Source organism: Sturnus vulgaris, chromosome 3, assembly GCF_052056855.1.
Source record: "Sturnus vulgaris isolate bStuVul1 chromosome 3, bStuVul1.hap1, whole genome shotgun sequence".
Lineage (NCBI taxonomy): Eukaryota > Metazoa > Chordata > Aves > Passeriformes > Sturnidae > Sturnus > Sturnus vulgaris.
In genome coordinates this window covers 113,940,013-113,962,240 of record NC_142245.1, presented here as the reverse complement: position 1 = coordinate 113,962,240, position 22,228 = coordinate 113,940,013, and the positions used below count along the sequence as shown (strand labels likewise).

At 57.0% G+C, this 22,228-nt stretch overlaps 1 protein-coding gene across 1 annotated transcript in view; it reads left to right on the top strand.

Annotated features, from left to right (window-relative positions):
• PTK2B (protein tyrosine kinase 2 beta) overlaps positions 1 to 22,228 on the top strand; it is a 39,284-nt gene that overhangs the window by 7,826 nt on the left and 9,230 nt on the right. The window contains 20 exon segments of the mRNA XM_088162658.1: positions 6,715 to 6,995; positions 7,810 to 7,988; positions 8,102 to 8,189; positions 8,830 to 8,909; positions 10,006 to 10,068; positions 10,417 to 10,471; positions 11,950 to 12,090; positions 12,591 to 12,665; positions 12,847 to 12,948; positions 14,001 to 14,118; positions 14,588 to 14,627; positions 14,734 to 14,780; positions 14,982 to 15,035; positions 16,298 to 16,395; positions 16,495 to 16,579; positions 17,910 to 18,010; positions 18,131 to 18,246; positions 19,149 to 19,249; positions 19,348 to 19,437; positions 21,354 to 21,558. Of these exon segments, the coding sequence (XP_088018784.1) occupies positions 6,715 to 6,995; positions 7,810 to 7,988; positions 8,102 to 8,189; positions 8,830 to 8,909; positions 10,006 to 10,068; positions 10,417 to 10,471; positions 11,950 to 12,090; positions 12,591 to 12,665; positions 12,847 to 12,948; positions 14,001 to 14,118; positions 14,588 to 14,627; positions 14,734 to 14,780; positions 14,982 to 15,035; positions 16,298 to 16,395; positions 16,495 to 16,579; positions 17,910 to 18,010; positions 18,131 to 18,246; positions 19,149 to 19,249; positions 19,348 to 19,437; positions 21,354 to 21,558 (2,119 nt within the window).

Here is a 22,228-nt window from a genome sequence, read left to right as displayed (position 1 = left end):
ATGGGATACAGGGAATTTGGGATTTGGGTCTCTGCCCAGCCTTGCTCCCAGCCCCACCCACTCCGATGTTTTCCCACTCTGGAAAATGCGGAATAACCCCCAGGAGTGGGGAATAACCCCAGGCACGAGGGGATTTGGATGGACAGGAACTCGACTGGGAGATCCTGGGAATGTTTTTGGCCGCCTTGGGGATTTTCTCGGAACGGGAATTTTGGGAGCTCGGCTCTGACTGACTTGGGAATTCTGGAATTTTTTTTTTTTGGTGGTACCGGAGGGGGCTGGGAGAGCTGGGAAAAATTAGAAAAAAGGAGAGAAAGTGGGGGAACAAAGGGAGGGAAAATGGGGAAAGGGGGAAAAAAGAGGGGGAGAAGGGGATAAAAGGGAAAAAAAGGAAAAAGGGAGGAAAGAAATAAAGGGGGAGGGGAAAGGAGAAAAGGGGGGAAAAAAGGAGGAAAGGAATGGGATTCAAGATCCACAGAATCCCATCCCAAACCATTCCAGGATTCTGGGATCCAGGACACTCGGGATCCATCCCGAGGGATTTTTATGGAATTTGGGGATGGAAAAGGGAAGGGAGACCCTTCCTGGAGTCCTGAATTCCCAGTGAAGTCCCCGGATCCCAAAATTCCTTCCCGGAGAGGAATCGGGATGGGGATGGATCCAATGCCAGGCTGGGAGAGCTGGGAATGGAGGGGAAATGGAATTTGGGAAGGAATTCCCGACTGGGCTGGAATTCCCAGAAAATCCCTGGCAGTGTCCAAGGAAAGGTTGGAGCTCCTGGGACAGCGGGATTGGAATGGGATGTGGGATGGGATTTAAGCTCCACGGATCCCATCCCAAACCATTCCGGGCTCTCAGGGCGGTCGGATCCCTATGGATGATCCCTTAGGGAATCTCCCGTCCCCATTCCCAGTTTTCCCAGTGGGAATTCACTGGTTTTGGGGGGCGGGGGGAGCTGTGGGGGCTGTTCCCGGCTGTTCCCTGGGAAACGCAGCGACGATCCCATGAGTCACTGGAATTCCTGCATGGATCGGGGATCAGAGCCGGAGCCTCCCTGCCGGGCTGCGCCTCCCGGGAATGGTGACTCAGCCCGGGATCGGCTCCCTGCTCCCGGGATTTGGTTTTTCCTGGATGGAGCCCGGATCCCACTGGATGGCTCCAGTTTGGATGCGGGAATGAGGCTTTGGAGGCCGGGATGAGCTCCGGGGTGAGTCCCAGGTACCCCCGTTCCCAAAATTCCCGTAGGATTCCCACACGTGAGTCTCAGGTCTCCCCATTCCCAAAATTCCTGTAGGATTTCCTGCATCCCATTCCCCAAATTCCCGTAGGATTCCTGCATCCCATTCCCACGGGTTAGTCTCAGGTCTCCCCATTCCCAAAATTCCTGTAGGAATTTTGCCGGTTCTGGGTGCTGGCTCTGGAGTTGGGTTCTGGGTCCTGGTTCTGGGTCCCTGTCCTGGTGCTGGTTCTGGTGTTGGATGCTGGATCCCAGCTCTTAGTCCCGGTTCTGGTCCCGATACCAGTGTTGGGTGCTGGGTCCCGGTTCTGGTCCCAATCCTGGTGTTGGGTGCTGGGTCCCAGTCCCGGTGCTGGTTCTGGGGTTGGTGTTGGGTTCTGGGTCTTGGTTCTGGTCTCAGTTCTGGTCCTGGTTCTAGGTCCCGGTTTTGGTCCTGATACCGGTTCTGGGTCCCAGTCCTGGTGCTGGTTCCGGTGTTGTCGTTGGGTGCTGGGTCCCTGTTCTAGGTCCTGGTTCTGGTCCCAATCCTGGTGTTGGGTGCTGGGTCCTGGTTCTGGTCCCAATACCAGTGTTGGGTGCTGGTGCCGGTGTTTGGGACCCGGTGTCAGTGCCGGTTCTGGGTCCTGGTCCCGGTGCTGGTCCCAGTGCCATTGTTGGGTCCCGGTTCTGGTTCTGGTTCCCAGTGTTGGGTGCTGGGTCCCGGTGCCGGTTCCAGTCCAGAACCTCTGTGGGGTGCTGGGTGCTGGTCCCAGTGCCGGTGCCGGGTCCTGGCGCCGGTTCTGATTCTGGGTGCCGGGTCCCGATCCCGGTTCTAGTCCTGGTGCCGCTGCCGGGCACTGAGTGCTTGTCCCGGTGCCGGTTCTGGGTCCTGGTGTCGCTGCCGCGTGTCCCGGTCCCGGTGCCGGTTCTGGCGCCGCTGTCGGGTGCCAGGTCCTGTGTCCCAGTGCCGCTTGTGGTGCCGGTTCTGGGTCCCAGTGCCGGTGCCGCGTATCCTGGGTGCCGGTTCTGGCTCCCGGGTCCCGGTGTCGGGTGCTGGATGCCTGTCCCGATGTCAGATCTGGGTCGCGGTGCCGGTTCTGGTGCCAGTGCCGATGCCAGTGGTGCTGTCGGGTGCCGGGGCCGGTTCTGGTACCAGTTGCGGTGCCAGTGTCGATGCCGGTTCTGGGTCCCGGAGCCGGTTCTGGTGCGAGTCTCGGTGCCGGTTCTGGGTGTCGATGCCAGTTCTGGTGTCGGTGCCGATGCCAGTGGCGCTGTCGGGTTCTGGGTCCCGGGTGCCGGTTCTGGGTCCCGGTGCCGGTTCCGGGTCCCGGGGCCGGTCCCTCTGCGCACCCGTGTCAGTCACAGCAGGAAGCGCCGCCAGCGCGCGCTCGGCGCGGCGACAGCGGCGACAGCGGGGCCACCCCCAGGGGACAGCGGGGCCACCCCCAGGGGACAGCGGGGCCACCCCCAGGTGCCACCAGGGCCAGCGGGGCCACCCCCAGGGGCCACCAAGGCCACCCCCAGCGGACAGCGGGGCCACCCCGAGGCCACTCCGAGGGGACATCGGGGCCACCTGGGCCACCCCAGGGGACACTGGGGACATTGGGGACAGCCGCCAGCCCTCCGTAAGTGCCGCTCGCCTCCCGCGTCCCGGGAATTCCGCGTCCCGGGACGAGCCCCTCACCTGGCGCAGGGAGGGCGGATCCCGGGAAAACTCATCCCGGAGAATTCCCGAGGGGACCGCGCCCGGTGAGGAGGGGGGACAGGGACACAAATTGTCGCCCGGGTGCCACCCGCCACCCGGCACGGCGACACCGGGGCGGGGACAACCCGAACTTGTGCGGGAGCCACCGGGGCAACTTCCTGGTGCGGGAGGTGGCCCCGGGGCGACTTTGCCGGTGTCACCGTGAGGAGGAGGAGGCGACAGGAGGGGACACGGCGGGGGGGGGGGGGGGGGGTGGCACTGAGGGGACACGAGGGGACACGGCGGGGGGTGGCACTGAGGGGACACGGAGGGTGGGGGGCAGGGAGGCGACGTTGGTGACAGCGCCGGGCTCGGTTCCGTTTCCTCCGTGTCGCCTCCGTGGCCTCGGGGGTTGCGTCACGGGGAGCCCGGGGATGTGTCCCCAAGGCCGAGGGGGAGGTGACAGGAGGTGACAGGCGACAATGGGGACGCCGGGGACGCTTTCCCAGCTTTTCCAGGTGTGGAACTGGGAGGACTGGGATGGGAAAATCTGGGATTGGTGGGGGAGGACGGGATTGTCCCTCCCGTCCCCCGCGGGGTTTGTGGGGACGTTGTGATGTCCCTCGATGTCCCCTGATGTCCCCAGCTCTGGCCATGGGGGTGCTGCCGGGAATTCCCCTCGGGATATTCCATGGGATTTTCCCATGGGATGATCCTTGAATCCCATTCCCAGCATGGGGACACCCAGGGGACATCCCAGCCCTGCTGTCCCCGTGGGAACGGGGCTGGGAGAGGAGAAATCCGGGAACGAGGAAAAAGCAGGAGGCAAAAAAAAAAAACCCAAAACCCCATAAATAGGATTTTAAAATTTTTTTTTTGTCCCGCATTCCCTAAAAAACCACCCGTGGCCACTCTCATCCCTGTTCCAGAGGGGCTGGATTTGGGATCGTTCCCACCCGACCCCAACCCGGGTTTAGTTGGGATCGGGATCGGTTTTTGGGGACAGGAAGGGAAGCGGTTTTTGGGGGAGGTGACCCGGCTGTCCCCAGGCTGCTGCTGCGGCCACCTGGGGAGGGGACAAGGCCCGAGTGTCACCCGGGGTTGTGCAAAGGATGTGGCTTCCTGCAGAGCCGGCCCCGAGGGGCCCCGCGGGTGGAAAGAACGAAAAAAAAACCCCCAAACCCCCGAGGTGAGAAAAAAAACCCCAAACCCCCCAAAAACCCCAAACCCAGAGAAGGAAAAGATCCCAAAATGGGTTGGGGTGACAGAGACCTTAAATCCGATCCTGCTGTCCCAAGGTGCTCCAAGCTTTCCTTGGATGTTCCCAGGGATTCTCTGGGAATTCCAGCCCAGCCGGGAATTCCTTCCCAAGATCCCACCCCGAGCTCCCCTTTCCCACTGGAAGCCATTCCCTGGCTCCTGGCCCTCCAGCCCTTTCCCAAATCCCAGCTCTCCTGGAAACCTCTGGAAAAGGCTCCCAGCATTCCCTGCATCCTTCACTCATCCAGCTGCACATTCCCAGCTCTGGGATTGGATCCATCCCCATCCCAACTCCTCTCCGAGAAGGAATTTTGGGAATTCGGGACTCCAGGAAGGGTCTCCCTTCCCTTTTCCATCCTTGAATTCCATAAAAATCCCTCAGGGATGGATCCTGAGTGTCCTGGATCCCAGAATCCCGGAATGGTTTGGGATGGGATCCATGGACCTTCAATCCCACCCCAGGGACACTTCCCATGATCCCAGGGTGATCCAAATCCACCCTTGGACACCGCCAGGGATCCAGGGATCCTCTGGGAATCCCTTCCCAAGCTCCCCATTCCCAGTGGGAAGCCGTTCCCAAATCTCTCCCGGAGCCCCTTTGAGGCTCGGGAAGCGTCTCCGAGGATTCCCTGGATCCTTCCCTGCTCCGGCTGCGCATTCCCGGCTCCGTGGCCTCCTCTTGGGGTGGCTCCCGGAGGTTTAATCGTTAACCGGAGCTGCCCCGGGCTGGGATCCAGCGGCAGCCGGATGCAGAATTCCACATTCCAGAGGCTCGGGCACACCTTTGCTCCCGGCGGGTGACGCGAGCCCAGCGCGCCCGCCCTCGGCCCAGGGCTGGGAAATCCGAGCCGGGGCAATCCCTGAAACCCCAAATCCTCGGGAAGGGCAGGGTTTGGGATCGCTTTGGATCATCCAAGACCCTCATCCAGTTTTTTGGGTTTTTTTTTTTTTGGGAAGGGGGGATTGGAGCTGTTTGTGCTTCGGCTGCAGTGACGTTTTAAAAGCCGGGTTGGGATTTGGGGGATTTTTTTTTTTTTTTCTGCGCTAAAAATGAAAATTGATCTAAATCCAGGTGGGGGTGGGAGGGGTCGCTGTGGAGGTGACAAGGACAGGGAGGTGTCACTCTGGAGGTGACAAGGACAGGGGGGTGACCCCAGGGAGGTGGCATGGATGTGGAGGTGTCACCATGGAGGTGACAAGGACACAGAGGTGTCTGTGAAGGTGACAAGGAGACAGATGTCACTGTGGAGGTGACAGGGATGTGGAGGTGTCACTGGGGAGGTGACAAGGAATCAGAGATGTTGCTCTGGAGGTGACAAGGACATGAAGGTGGCAAGGACGTGGAGGTGTCACCGTGGAGGTGACAGGGACAAGGTGGTGTTGCCATGGAGGTGACAGGGACAAGGTGGTGTCGCCATGGAGGTGACAAAGACACGGAGGTGTTCCCATGGATGTGAGTGTCACTGTGGAGATGTGGGGGTGTCACTGGGGAGGTGACAAGGACATGGAGATGTTGCTGTGGAGGTGACAGGGCCATGCAGGTGTTGCTGTGAAGGTGACAGGTATGTGGAGGTGTCACCGTGGAGGTGACAGGGACATGGAGGTGACACGGATGTGGCGGTGTCACTCTGGAGGTGGCACGGACATGGAGGTGTCACTGGGGAGGTGACAGGGACACGGAGGTGTCTGTGGAGGTGACAGGGAGACAGAGATGTCACTATGGAGGTGACAGGGACACAGATGTTGCTTTGGAGGTGACAGGGCCATGGAGGTGTCACTGTAGAGGTGACAGGGCCATGGAGGTGTCACCATGGAGGTGACAAGGACTTGGAGATGTCTGTGGAGGTGACAAGGAGACAGATGTCACCATGGAGGTGTCACTGTGGAGGTGACAAGGGCATGCGGGTGTTGCTGTCAAGGTGACAGGGACACGGAGGTGTCACTCGGGAGGTGTTGGGGACACTGAGGTGGCCCTGGAGGTGACAGGGACATGGAGGTGTCCCTAAGGAGGTGTTGGGGACAGAGGTCTTGGTCCAGAGGTGACAAAGACACAGAGATGTCACTCTGGAAGTGACAAGGACATGGGCATTGCTCCGGACATGGTGGGGACCCCCCCCTTTTCCCATTCCACTTTCCCTGTTCCTTTCTTCCTTTTCCCTCTTCCCCCTTTCTGTTTCACGTTTCCCTTTCCTTTTTCTTTTTTTCCTTCCCCCTTTTCCCTTTTTTTTCCCCTTTCCCTCCCCACATTCCGGGATCTCCCCGATCCCACCACACCACCATTCCCGCAGGGAAGGATTCTCGACTCCTAACACTCAGTGTCTGTCCCTTTTTCCCCTTTCTGTCTGTCCCTTTTCCCCCTTTTTTCCCCTTTCCCTCCCCACATTCCGGGATCTCCCCGATCCCACTGCTCCGCCATTCCCGCAGGGAAGGGATGCTCGGCTCCTAACGCCCCGGGTGTCTTTTCCCTTTTTTTCCCCTTTTCCCCTTTTTTTTTCCCCTTTCCCTCCCCACATTCCGGGATCTCCCCGATCCCACCGTTCCGCCGTTCCCGCAGGGAAGGGATGCTCGGCCCCTAACGCCCCGGGTGTCCTGAGGATGTCGGCCATTCCCGATCCCTTGGGACGCCCCCGGAGCAGCTCCTCCCGCAGCCTTTCCGGGACCCTGGAGGCCATGGGGACGCCAGAGACGGACCGGGATCATTGGGATCACCGGGATCATTGGGATCACCGGGATCAGGAGGAGACGCGCATCCTCAAGGTTTGCTTCTACAGCAACAGCTTCAACCTGGGCAAGAACTTCAAGCTGGTCAAATGCTCCGTGGCCACGGAGATCCGGGTACGTGGAAAAAATTCGGGATTGGGATCGGGAATACCGGCATGGTTTGGCCAATTTGGGGTTGGATCCGGGCTCATCCCGGCCGCGTTTCCCGCCTGGGGTGACCAAAGGGATGGAGAAGTTGGGAATGTTGGGAATGCTGGGCTGGATGAGTTTTGAGCTCCAGTGGGAAAGGGGAGCTTGGGAAGGAATTCCTGGCTGGGCTGGAATTCCCAGAGAATCCCTGGATCCCTGGCAGTGTCCAAGGGTGGATTTGGATCACCCTGGGATCATGGGAAGTGTCTCCAGGATGGGATTGAAGGTCCATGGATCCCATTCCAAACCATTCCGGGATTCTGGGATCCAGGACACTCAGGATCCATCCCGAGGGATTTTTATGGAATTCAGGGAATGGAAAAGGGAAGGGAGACCCTTCCTGGAGTCCCCAATTCCCAGGGAAGCCCCTGGATCCCGAAATTCCTTCCCGGAGAGGAGTCGGGATGGGGATGGATCCAATGCCAGGCTGGGAGAGCTGGGAATGTGCAGCTGGATGAGGGAAGGATGCAGGGAATGCTGGGAGCCTTTTCCAGAGGTTTCCAGGAGAGCTGGGATTTGGGAAAGGGCTGGAGGGCCAGGAGCCAGGGAATGGCTTCCAGTGGGAAAGGGGAGCTCGGGGTGGGATCTTGGGAAGGAATTCCTGGCTGGGCTGGAATTCCCAGAGAATCCCTGAGAACATCCAAGGAAAGGATGGGATCGGGATGAGATTTCACATCCTTTCCCATCCCACAATTCCTCGAGAGTGATCCCTATTTTTTTTTTTTTTCTTTCCCCCCAGGAGGTGATCCGCTCCATCCTGCAGAGCGGGCGGATCGGGCCCGACATCCGCCTGGCCGAGTGCTACGGGCTGCGCCTCAAACACGTCAAATCCGACGAGATCCACTGGCTCCACCCCGACCTCACCGTCGGCGAAGTCCAGGAGAAATACGAGTGCCTCCACCTGGAAGCCGAGTGGAGGTGTGGGATTGTCCCTCTCCCTGTCCCTCTTTCCCTAAAAATTTTTTTGGAATGTGGAGGGGGGGACCTCACGGTTTGTTTTGTTTTGTTTTTTGGTTTTTTTTTTTTTCCAGGTACGACCTGCAGATCCGGTACCTGCCGGAGGATTTCATGGAGCGCTTCAAGGAGGACAGGACCACGCTGCTCTACTTCTACCAACAGGTCAGGGCTGCTCCAGGATCCCATCCCGGCCTCTCCGGCCCCAGAATTCCCGGAATTCCCAAATTCCCAAGGTTTTGTCACCCTTGGGGTGGTGGTGGTGGCGTTGTCCCTGCTGTTGGGAATGGCCGGCGGGGACATCCAGGGACGTTCCTGGCACTGCGTTCCTGCCTGGAATGTGGGATGGGGGTGGGTGTGGGCGCTGCCAGCATCTCCTGTCACCAGCGCTGTCACCAATCCCTGCCATTGTCCCCTGCCACCAATTCCTCGTCATTGTCCCTTGTCCCCATTCCTGCCACCATCCCCTATCACCATGTCCTGGCGTCATTCCTGTCACCATCCCTGCCACCAATCCCTGTCACCCTTCCCTGACACTCCTCCACCGTCCCCTGTCACCACCACTGCTGTCACCATCCCATCACCATCCCTGTCCCCATCCCTGCCACCATTCCTGTCACTCCTGCACTGTCCACTGTCACCATTCCCTGTCCTGTCCCCATCTCTGCCACTCTTGACCGTCCCATCTCCATCCTTGTCACAATCCCCTATCGTTGTTCCCTGTTGCCATCCCTGCCACCATCCCCTGTCCCCTGCTGTCCCCGGGTGTCCCCGGTGTCCCCGCGGTGACGCGCTGTCCCCTCAGCTCCGCAGTGAGTACATGCAGAACTTCGCCAGCAAGGTCAGCGAGGGCATGGCCCTGCAGCTGGGCTGCCTGGAGCTCAGGTATGGCCTTTGTCACCCTGTGTGTCCCCATGTGTCACCCCTGTCCCCTTGTCCCTGTGTGTCACCCTGTGTGTCCCCATGGCCCTGCAGCTGGGCTGCCTGGAGCTCAGGTATGGCCTTTGTCACCCTGTGTCACCTTGTGTGTCACCCTGTGTCACCCCTGTCCCCTTGTCCCTGTGTGTCCCCATGGCCCTGCAGCTGGGCTGCCTGGAGCTCAGGTATGGCCTGTGTCACCCTGTGTGTCACCCTGTGTGTCACCCTGTGTGTCACCCTGTGTGTCACCCTGTGTGTCACCCTGTGTGTCACCCTGTGTGTCACCCTGTGTAACCCCTGTCCCCTTGTCCCTGTGTGTCACCCTGGCCCTGCAGCTGGGCTGCCTGGAGCTCAGGTATGGCCTTTGTCACCCCGTGTCCCCTAGTCTCCATGTGCCCCTGTGTTGCTGTGTCCCCGTGTCCCCTGTCCCTGTGTGTGTCCCTCTGTCCCCGTGAACCTGTGTCCTTCTGTCCATCTGAGTCCCTTTGTCCCCCGTCCCTGTGTCCCTCTCTCCATGTGTCTCTGTGTCCTTGTCTCCATCTGTGAATCCCCCTGTCCCCGTGTCCTTCTATCCTTCTCTCCCGCTGTCCCTCTGTCCCCATGTCCCTGTGTCTCTCCTGTTCCCTCCGCTCCCATGGGATGGGGGGGAGCGGGAATGGGAATGATGGGAACACTGGGAATGGGAACTGGGATTGGGGATGAGGATGGGAACGGAGAACAGTGGAGAAGTTCCAGCTCTTTTGGAGGTGGCAGGGGGACATAGGCGACGTGGGGACATGGAGGGATGGAAGGGACGTGGGGAATGTGGGGACACTGGGGACATGGAGGGACGTGGAGGGACATGGGGACAGACTGGGGACACGGGGGGTGTGAGGGCCATGAAGGATGAGGGTGACACGTGTCAGCAACTGATGTTCCCGTCTGTCTGTCCTGGGGGACATGAGGACAAGGGTGACGTGTGTCCCCGTCCGTGTGTCCCCATCCGTGTGTCCTGGGGGACATGGAGGACAAGGGTGACGTGTGTCCCCGTCCGTGTGTCCCCATCTGTCCGTGTGTCCTGCAGGCGGTTCTACAAGGACATGCCCCAGAACGCGCTGGACAAGAAATCCAACTTCGAGCTCCTGGAGTGAGTCCAGACCCAGAGCGGCGCCGAGGGGCTGGGGGCAGCTGAGGGCCTTCATCATCCTCCTCCTGCCCCCTCATCCTCCTCATCCTCCTCCTGCCCCCTCATCCTCCTCATCCCCCTCATCCTCCTTATCCTCCTCCTGCCCCCTCATCCTCCTCATCCCCCTCCTACCCCCTCATCCTCCTCCTCCTCAGAGAGGGAGGTGGGAACCATCCACCCCGTCTACCCCATCCTGGATTCCCCTCACCCTCAGACCCCGCTGGGACCCTCCCTGGGATCGGGAATTCCCGCTGACATTCCCGGGATCGGGAATTCCCGCTGACATTCCGGGGATTCTCTGCTCCGCAGGAAGGAGGTGGGGCTGGACCTGTTCTTCCCAAGCCAGATGCTGGAGAACCTCAAGGTGAGGGACACGTGGGACAGGTGACACAGGTGTGACGCACCTGGGGACACGTGGGTGTGCGCCATGTGTCTGTCCGTGTCTGTCCGTGTGTCCATGTGCATTCCCATATCCCTGTGTCCCAATCTCCCCCTGCTCCCATGTCCAAGTGTCCAGCCCCATCCCAGTATTCCCATATCCAACGCCGTGTCCATCCCACTATTCGCATACCCAACACTGCCCCATCGCAGTATTCCCATATCCAACACCGTGTCCATCCCACTATTCCCATACCCAACACTGCCCCATCCCAGTATTCCCGTACCCAACGCTGTGTCCATCCCAGTATTCCCGTACCCAACGCCGTGTCCATCCCACTATTCCCATACCCAACGCCGTGTCCATCCCACTATTCCCATACCCAACACTGCCCCATCCCAGTATTCCCATGCCCAACGCCGTGTCCATCCCACTATTCCCGTGCCCAACGCCGTGTCCATCCCACTATTCCCGTGCCCAACGCCGTGTCCATCCCACTATTCCCGTGCCCAACGCCGTGTCCATCCCACTATTCCCGTGCCCAACGCCGTGTCCATCCCACTATTCCCGTGCCCAACGCCGTGTCCATCCCACTATTCCCGTGCCCAACGCCGTGTCCATCCCACTATTCCCGTGCCCAACGCCGTGTCCATCCCACTATTCCCGTGCCCAACGCCGTGTCCATCCCACTATTCCCGTGCCCAACGCCGTGTCCATCCCACTATTCCCGTGCCCAACGCCGTGTCCATCCCACTATTCCCGTGCCCAACGCCGTGTCCATCCCACTATTCCCGTGCCCAACGCCGTGTCCATCCCACTATTCCCGTGCCCAACGCCGTGTCCATCCCACTATTCCCGTGCCCAACGCCGTGTCCATCCCACTATTCCCGTGCCCAACGCCGTGTCCATCCCACTATTCCCGTGCCCAACGCCGTGTCCATCCCACTATTCCCGTGCCCAACGCCGTGTCCATCCCACTATTCCCGTGCCCAACGCCGTGTCCATCCCACTATTCCCGTGCCCAACGCCGTGTCCATCCCACTATTCCCGTGCCCAACGCCGTGTCCATCCCACTATTCCCGTGCCCAACGCCGTGTCCATCCCACTATTCCCGTGCCCAACGCCGTGTCCATCCCACTATTCCCGTGCCCAACGCCGTGTCCATCCCACTATTCCCGTGCCCAACGCCGTGTCCATCCCACTATTCCCGTGCCCAACGCCGTGTCCATCCCACTATTCCCGTGCCCAACGCCGTGTCCATCCCACTATTCCCGTGCCCAACGCCGTGTCCATCCCACTATTCCCGTGCCCAACACCGCCCCATCCCAGTATTCCCATGCCCAATGCCGTGTCCATCCCACTATTCCCGTGCCCAACACCGCCCCATCCCAGTATTCCCGTGCCCGACGCCGTGCCCATCCCGCTATTCCCGTCCCCATCCCGGTGTTCCGGTGTCCCGGCAGCCGCGGCACCTGCGCAGGATGATCCAGCAGACGTTCCAGCAGTACGCGCTCCTGCGGGAGGAGGAGTGCATCCTGAAATTCCTGCACACCCTGGGAACCTTCGCCCCCATCGACCAGGAGAGCTTCCGCTGCCAGCTCGTCGTGAGTGGGATTCGGGATGGGGGATAGAGGATTTGGGATGTGGGATGGGGGATTTGAGATGGGGGATACTGGGACAGGGGATACGGGGACAGGGGGTAGGGGATTTGGTATATGGGATTCAGGATAGGGGATGTGGGATATGGGGTTTGGGATGCAGGATAGGGGATTGGGGTAGGGACTACTGGATACTGGGATTCGGGATATGGGATACTGGATATGGGATTTGGTATATGGGATAGGGGATGTGGGATATGGGATGTCCAATAGGGGATCTGGGATCTAGGATATGAGATATGGGATCTGGGATAGGGGATACTGGATATGGGATTCAGGATGTGGGATTCGAGATACGGGATGTGGGATAGGGGATATGGGATACAGGATGAGGGATAGGGGATGAGGTGGGAATTAGGTGGGAATGGGATGATGGGATGGGATGGGATCCATGGGATAGGACCTGCCCCTCATCCCAGCTGCCGTCCCGCTCCTGCTCCCCGCAGCAAGGGTGGAACATCACCGTGGATCTGGTCATCGGCCCCAAGGGCATCCGCCAGCTCACCAGCAAGGACGCCAAGGTGGGAATTCCGGCCCGGGAATTCGGGGCTCCTGCTTCGGAGTCGGTGGGATTCCACTTCCCACGGCTCAAATTCCCGATGAATTCCCCATTCCTTCCTTCCTGGAATCTTCCCTTCCTTCCGTCCTTCCTGGAATCTTTCCCGGAATCCTTCCTGGAATCCATCCTTCCCTCCCTCCCAGCCCACGTGCCTGGCGGAATTCCGGGATATCAAATCCATCCGGTGCTCGGTGGTGGAGGACGGCCAGGCCCTGCTGCAGCTGGGGCTCAGCGGGAACCCCCCAGTGAGCAGTCGGGAAGGGAATTCCTGGGAATGCTGAGCGGGATGGGTGGGATCCCTGCGGATCAGGGTTTGCTGGAAGGTCCATCTGGGGGATATGGGATGTGGGATAGGGGATACGGGATACGGGCTATGGGCTGTGGGATAAGGGTTATGGGATATGGGATGTGAGATGGGGATACGGGATATAGGCTGTGGGATGTGGGGTTTAGGATATGGGATGTGGGATATGAGATGTGGGATGGTGATATAAGATATGGGATGAGGGATATGGGATATGGGATAGAGGATAGGAAATATGGGATACAGGGTACAGGATCCGGGCTATGGGCTGTGAGATAAGGGATGTGGAATATGGGATATGGGGATAGGGAATGTGGGGCATGGGATATAGGATGTGGGATACAAGATATGGCATGTGGGATATAGGATATGGGATGTGGGGTTTGGAATATGGGATATGGGATACAGGATGTGGGCTATGGGATGTGGGATTTGGGATGTGGGATACGGGGTATGGGATATAGGATGTGGGATATGGGGTATGGGATGTGGGATTTTGGATGTGGGGTTTGGGATGTGGGATGGGGATATGAGATAAGGGATATGGGATTCAGGGATAGGGGATGTGGGATATAGGATGTGGGATACGAGATAAGGGATGTGGGATATGGGATATGGGGTGTGGGATTTGGGATGTGGGGTTTGGGATACAGGATGTGAGTTGTTGGATATGGGATACAGGATGTGGGATACAAGATACTGCATGTGGGATATGGGATACGGGATATGGGATAAGGGATATGGGCTATGGGATATTGAATACAGGATATGGGATATGGAAAACTGGGATATGAGGTATGGGATATGGGATGCAGGATATGGATGTAGGATAGAGGATATGGGATATGAGATATGGGGCACGGCATATGGGATTTGGGATGTGGGATATGGAAAACTGGGATGGCTGGTGGAGCAGAGGGAAAGGGGGACCCCCATCCCACCCCCCCACCCCACTCTGGGCTCACCCATCCCCCCCATCCTGGCATTCCCAAGTCCCTGGCAATCAAGACGGCGTCGCTGGCCGAGGCGGAAAACATGGCCGACCTCATCGATGGCTACTGCCGGCTCCAGGGGGACTCGGAGACATCGCTCCTCGTATTCCCGAGGAAAGGTGGGAATTCCTGATGGGATGGGATAATGGGATTCATGGGATCCATGGGATGGGAAAACGGGATCCATGGGATGGGAAAACGGGATCCATGGGATGGGAAAACGGGATCCATGGGATGGGATGATGGGATGGGATAGGATGGGATAATGGGATCCATGGGGTGGGATGGGATAATGGAATGGGATTGGATAATGGGATGGGATAACAGGATAATGGGATAATGGGACATTATGGGGATTGGGCAGAGTGGGATTGGGATGGAACGGGGTTGTATGGGATAGGGATGGAGATGAGGATGGAATGGGATGGGATAATGGGATGTGATGGGACTGCGTTGGGATTGGGATGGGACAGAATTGATGGGATGATGGGATTGATGGGATAATTGGATGATGGGATTGATGGGATGGAATGATGGGATTGGGATGGGATGGGATTGGGACGGGACCTTTCCCTGTTGTCTCTGCAGATCGGGAGAAGAGGATCAGCCTCCCGCAGATCCCGGCCCCGTGAGTGATCCCCACCCTTTTCCCGGGATTCCCATCCCCCACACACGGGGTTGGGATCCCGCTCCATGTCCCCAATCCCGCTCCCTGACCCCCTTCCCACCCTCAGGAATCTCGGGGAGAGGCATTCCACGCTTTCCCACAGCGTCAGCGGGGGTGAGTTTGGGCTCTTCCCTCTTCCCGCCATCCCAGGGGGGCGGGCAGGGATTTGGGACACATTCCATGCGGGATTTGGGAAGGCTGGACGCCCCCAAAGAGTTTTCCAAAGGGTTGGGATGCATCCTGGAGGAGCACCAGACCCTCTGGAGATGCTGGAGCTTCCTGATCCCATTCCTGCATCCCTGTTTTTTTCCCCAGATTCCGAAATCTACGCTGAAATTCTGGATGAATCCTCGAGGCCCAGATCCGGAAGTAGGTGCTTCCCTTTGGGAATTCTCCACCTGGGGTGTCCCAGCTCCTCTTGCCCATCCCAAATTCCCGGCCCATCCTCAGCAAACCTCTCAGAAGGCCCTGGAGGAGCAGGGATGAGACGTGGGGCAGGATCCATGGATCCTTGGGATAATGGAGAGGGCAGAATCCATTGATCCATGGAAAATTGGAGAGGACAGAATCCATGGAATGTTGGAGAGATCATGATCCATGAATCCTGGGAATGTTGGAGAGGATAGATTCCATAGATCCTCATGGATGGGGAGCAGAATCCATGGAATGTTGGAGAGACCAGGATCCATGGATCCATGGAATGTTGGAGAGGTCAGAATCCATAGATCCTGGGAATGTTGGAGAGATCAGGATCCATGGATCCTCATGGATGGAGAGCAGAATCCATGGAATATTGGAGAGATCAGAATCCATGAACCCTGGGAATATTGGAGAAATCAGGATCCATGGATCCTGTGGATATTGGAGAGATCATAATCCATGGATCCATGGAATATTGGAGAGATCAGGATCCCTGGATCCTGGGAATATTGGAGAGGACAGAATCTATGGATCCTTGAAATTATGGAGAGATCAGGATCCATGGAATATTGGAGAGGATAGAATCTATGGATCCTTGAAATTATGGAGAGATCAGGATCCATGGATCCATGGAATGCTGGAGAGATCAGGATCCATGGATCCATGGAATGCTGGAGAGGGCAGAATCCCTGGAATATTGGAGCGATCAGGATCCCTGGATCCTGGGAATGTTGCAGAGATCAGGATCCATGGATCCATGGAATATTGGAGAGATCAGGATCCCTGGATCCTGGCAATATTGGAGAGGACAGAATCCATTGATCCTTGAAATTATGGAGAGATCAGGATCCCTGGATCCTGGGAATATTGGAGACCTCAGGATCCATGGATCCATGGAATATTGGAGAGATCAAAATCCATGAATCCTGGGAATATTGGAGACCTCAGGATCCATGGATCCATGGAATATTGGAGAGATCAGAATCCATGAATCCTGGGAATATTGGAGACCTCAGGATCCATGGATCCATGGAATATTGGAGAGATCAGAATCCATGAACCCTGGGAATACTGCAGACCTCAGGATCCATGGATCCTCCCACGTGACGAGCACCGTTCCCCCGGGGCCATCTCCCGATAATTCCGGTGGGATTTGCCCACGGAACGATCCGGAATCAACTCGTCTCCTCCCTCCTCCCTCTTCCCTGAAGTCCAGCACTACGGAATCTCCCGGGACGATGTCACTCTGGGCCGGATCCTCGGCGAAGGATTCTTCGGGGAAGTCTACGAGGGGATTTACACCACCCCGGTGAGATTCCCGCTTTTCCCTCCCTCCCTTTTCCCCCCTCATCCCAAATCCCGGATTTGGGATGTCCCATTCCCGCTTTTTTTTCCCTTCTCCGAGCAGAAAGGGGAGCGGATCAACGTTGCAGTGAAGACCTGCAAGAAGGATTGCAGCCCGGAAAACCGGGAAAAATTCCTGAGAGAAGCCGGTACCCCGATGGTCCTGAGGGGATTTGGGGGATCCTGAGGGTCCTTCCAGGGTTTTTTGGGATCCTGGGGTTTTTTTTCTTTGGGGATCCTGGGGGTTTTTTGGGATCTTGAGGTTCCTGTGGGGGATTTTTGGGATGCTGAGGGTCCTGCTGGGTTTTTTTGGGATCTTGAGTGTCCTACTGGGTTTTTTTTGGGGATCCTGGGGATTTTTTTCTTTGGGGATCCTGGGGATTTTTGGGATTGTGAGGGTCCTGCTGGGGTTTTGGGGGATCCCCAGGGTCCTGTGGGGGATTTTGGGATCTTGAGGGTCCTTCCAGGATTTTTGGGGTCTTGAGTGTCCTACTGGGGTTTTTTGGGATCCTGGGGGTTTTTCCTTTGGGGATCCTGGTTTTTTTGGGATCTCGAGGTTCCTGTGGCGGATTTTTGGGATACTGAGGGTCCTGTGGGGGATTTTTGGGATCTCAAGGGTCCTGCTGGGATTTTTTTGGGATCCTGAGGGTCCTTACAGGTTTTTTTGGGATCTTGAGACTCCTACTGGGGTTTTTTGGATCCTGGGGATTTTTTTACTTTGGGGATCCTGGGGATTTTGGGGATTGTGAGGGTCCTTAATAGCTTTTTTGGGATCTTGAGGGTCCTGCTGGGGTTTTTTGGGATCTCAAGGGTCCTGGTGGGGATTTTTGGGATCTCGAGGCTCCTAATGGGATTTTTTTTGGATCCTGAGTGTCCTGCTGGAGACTTTTGGGACTTCTGAGAGTTCTGTTGGAGATTTTTGGGATCCCAAGGGTCCTGATGGGTTTTTTGGGGATCTCGAGGGTCCTGCCAGGATTTTTTTGGGATAAGATCTTGTCCAGGGCTGACATGGGGTGGGAGATGGCACAACCTTGTCCTGGTGTCTCCTGGTGGCTTTTTGGGAGCAATCTCTCTGAAATTCAGGATGGAGGAAGACAGAGTTGATCCATACCTGGAAACCTGGGATAGGATCCCCAAAAAACCCCCAAATTATGGGAAGGGATAATTGAAGTGAGGGAATCCCTGCTGGAATCCCTGGATGAGGATGACGATCCCTAAAATCCAGGAGCTCCAACCCCTTTGGGAAATCCCAGACTTTTCCTCCTGGGGAAGAATCCCTTTCCAAGAATCAGTGGATCCTTGGAATGATGGACAGGGCGGGATCCATGGATCCTGGGAACGTTGGAGAGATCAGGATCCGTGGATCCTTGTGGATGGAGAGGGCAGGACCCATAAATCCTCGGATCGGGATGGGATTGGCCATGGATGGGGATTGGGATTCCCGGCATTCCAGGGGTGGGAATTCCCCCATTCCCACAGTGCTGATGAAGAAGCTGGACCACCCCCACATCGTGAAGCTGATCGGCATCGCCGAGGACGAGCCCACCTGGATCATCATGGAGCTCTATCCCTACGGAGAGGTGCCACCCCCACCCCCCCCCCCAATCCCCAATTCCCTGAGTCCCTCCCAGCATTCCCCGAGCCCTTCCCGGCATTCCCGGGCGCTGATCCCGCCGGGAATGTTGCCATGTTGGTTGCAGCTGGGGCAGTACCTGGAGCAGAACCGGCTGGGCCTGGCCGTGCCCACCCTGGTGCTGTACGCGCTGCAGGTCAGCAAGGCCCTGGCCTACCTGGAGGCCATCAACTGCGTCCACAGGTGAGGGAGCGGGATTCCGGGATGGGATGGTGGGAAGGGGGAAATAGGGATGGGGAGGGGGCGTGGAATGTTTGGGAAGTTGAGTTGGGCGGGTGAGGGTTCTCCTTTTCCATCTGTTTTCCATCCCATTCCCATCTACATCCCATTACCCCACTATCCCATCATCCTCTCATCCCATTCTCATCCCCATCCCATTATCCCATGGATCCCATCCTATCCTATCCCATTATCCCATCATCTCCTTCCATCCCCTCCCATTATTATCCCATTATCATCCCATTCCCATTCCATCCCCTCCCATTATCCCCTATTCCACTATCACATGCCATTATCCCATGGATCCCATTATCCCATTCCCATCCCATTCCCATCCCATCCCATTATCCCATGGATCCTATCCTATCCCATCCCATGGATCCCATTATCCCACTATCCGCTGATTACCCCGTTACTACCCCGTTACCACATTACAATCCCATTATTTTCCCATAACTCCATTGCTACATCACCACCCCATCATCACCCCATTACCCAATTATTATTACCCCATAACTCCATTACTCCATTTCCCCCTTCTTTTCCCCCTTCTTTTCCCCCTTCTTTTCCCCCTTCTTTTCCCCCTTCTTTTCCCCCTTCTTTTCCCCCTTCTTTTCCCCCTTCTTTTCCCCCTTCTTTTCCCCCTTCTTTTCCCCCTTCTTTTCCCCCTTCTTTTCCCCCTTCTTTTCCCCCTTCTTTTCCCCCTTCTTTTCCCCCTTCTTTTCCCCCTTCTTTTCCCCCTTCTTTTCCCCCTTCTTTTCCCCCTTCTTTTCCCCCTTCTTTTCCCCTTACCTCATTATTACCCCATTACCCCATCATCACCCCACTCTCCCGTCTCCCGTTATCCAAGGCTTTCTGTCCCACAGGGACATCGCCGTCAGGAACATCCTGGTGGCCTCTCCGGAATGCGTCAAACTCGGAGACTTCGGCCTCTCGCGCTACATCGAGGACGAGGAATATTACAAAGGTAGGATCCCGTGGGATCGGGGATGGATCCCGTGGAATTCTCAGCAGGGTGGGTGGGAAAAGGGGGCGGAGATCTGGAGCATTCCCGGATCGTTCCAGCTTCCGTCACCCGCCTTCCCATCAAGTGGATGTCGCCAGAATCCATCAACTTCCGGCGCTTCACCACGGCCAGCGATGTCTGGATGTTCGGTGAGAGCCAGGATCGGGGTGGGATAGGATCCTGGGATTGATCCCGTTCCCGTGGGGTGGGATAGGATCCCGGGATTGATCCCGTTCCCGTGGGGTGGGATGGGATCCCGGGATTGATCCCGTTCCCGTGGGGTGGGATGGGATCCCGGGATTGATCCCGTTCCCGTGGGGTGGGATGGGATCCCGGGATTGATCCCGTTCCCGTGGGGTGGGATGGGATCCCGGGATTGATCCCGTTCCCGTGGGGTGGGATGGGATCCCGGGATTGATCCCGTTCCCGTGGGGTGGGATGGGATCCCGGGATTGATCCCGTTCCCGTGGGGTGGGATGGGATCCCGGGATTGATCCCGTTCCCGTGGGGTGGGATGGGATCCCGGGATTGATCCCGTTCCCGTGGGGTGGGTTCCTGGGATTGATCCCATTCCTGTGGGGTGGGGTGGGATCCTGGGATTGATCTAATTCCTGTGGGGTGGGATGAGATCCCGGGATTCAGAATGGGATCCTGGGATTGATCCAATTCCTGTGGGGTGGCATGGGATCCTGGGATTCAGAATGGGATCCTGGGATTGATCCAGTTCCTGTGGGGTGGGATGGGATCCCGGGATTGATCCCATTCCCATGGCATGGAGCGGGATCCTGGGATTCAGAATGGGATCCTGGGATTGATCCAATTCCTGTGCTGTGGAATGGAATCTTGGGATTCACCGGTTTCCCATGGCATGGATTGGGATCCTGGGATTGATCTGCTTCCCAGAGTGTGGGGTGGGATCCTGAGTTTCACCTCTTTCCCATGGCATGGAGCGGGATCCTGGGATTGATCCACTTCCTGTGGTGTGGGGTGCAATTCTGGGATTGATCCAATTCCCATGGCATGGGGTGGGATCCCAGGATTGACCTGATTCTCCTGGCATAGATTGGGATCCTTGGATTGACCCAATTCCAATGGTGTGGAGTGGGATCCTGGGATAGATCCACTTCCTGTGGTGTGGATTGAGATCCTGGGGTTGATCCGTGTCCCTTGGTGTGAATTGAGATCCTGGGATTCAGAATGGGATCTTGGGATTGATCCAATTCCCACGGCATGGAGTGGGATCCTGGGATTGATCCATTTCCTCTGGTGGAGGGTGTGATCCTGGGATTCAGAATGGGATCCTGGGATTGATCCAATTCCTGTGGGGTGGGATGGGATCCTGGGATTCAGAATGGGATCCTGGGATTCAGAATGGGATCCTGGGATTGATCCAATTCCTGTGGGGTGGGGTGGGGTGGGATGGGATCCTGGGATTCAGAATGGGATCCTGGGATTCAGAATGGGATCCTGGGATAGATCCAATTCCTGTGGGGTGGGATGGGATCCTGGGATTCAGAATGGGATCCTGGGATTCAGAATGGGATCCTGGGATTGATCCAATTCCTGTGGGGTGGGGTGGGATGGGATCCTGGGATTCAGAATGGGATCCTGGGATTCAGAATGGGATCCTGGGATAGATCCACTTCCTGTGGTGTGGAGCAGAATCCCAGATCTGATCCATTTCCCATGCACGAGGACAAATCCCGCTCTGGAATGCCAGATTATCCCGATTTTCCCTTGGAGAAACCATCCCAGGGAAGGGCTTCCATCCACCCATCCTTAGGCGCTTCCTCCTCTTCATCCCAGGATTTTTGGGAAATTTTGGGACGAGTTAAACTCTCCCCACTCCAAATCTCCATCCCCATCCCATCCCTAAAATCCCAATCTCCACCCCCTCTGCTGCTCCCACTCGGGAATCAGGAATTCCATAAAACAAAACCACATCCCCATCCCCCCTCCACATAAAACCCCAGGAAAGGTTTTTTCCCGATTTTTTAAATTTTTTTTTTTTCCCCTGATTCCTGGGAATTCCCACGATTTGAGGTTTTCCCGGTTGCTCCCGCAGCCGTGTGCATGTGGGAGATCCTGAGCTACGGGAAGCAGCCGTTCTTCTGGCTGGAAAACAAGGATGTGATCGGAGTCCTGGAAAAGGGGGATCGGCTTCCCAAGCCCGACCTGTGCCCGCCCGTCCTCTACACCCTCATGACGCGCTGCTGGGATTACGATCCCGGGGAAAGGCCCAAATTCCAGGAGCTGGTCTGCAGCCTGAGGTGAGCCGGGAATTCCGGAGGATCCGTGGAATGTGGGGTGGGGATGTGGGGGGAAAGTTGGGAAAAGCTTTGGATGGGGAATTTTTATGGAAAAGTTTGGGTTCAGAGCCTTTCTCGGGAAGCAAAACATTCCCATTCCAAAGGGTCTCCAAGGCTGGGAAATCTGGATGGTCCAGAGAGGGAATGTGAGGAAAAATCTGGAAAAACACTTGGATCCAGAGTTTTTAGGAAAAATCTGGACTTGGAGGAATATTGGAGATCCATTCCTGGGAAGCCAAACATTCCCATTCCAAAGGGTCTCCAAGGCTTCTCCAAGCCCAAATTCCAGGAGCTGCTTTGCAGCCTGAGGTGAGCCGGGAATTCCGGAGGATCCGTGGAATGAGGGGTGGGAATGTGGGGGAAAAATCTGGGAAAACTTCAGATTCGGAAGTTTTTATGGAAAGGTTTGGGTTCAGAGCCTTTCTCGGGAAGGAAAACATTCCCATTCCAAAGGGTCTCCAAGGCTGGGAATTCTGGATGGTCCAGAGAGGGATGGAGAGGTGGCAATGTGGGGAAAAATCTGGGAAAACTTCGGATCCAGGAGTTTTTATGGAGAGGTTTGGGCTTGGAGAAGCATCAGAGACCCTTTGGAGATCCATTCCTGGTAAGCCAAGCATTCCCATTCCAATGG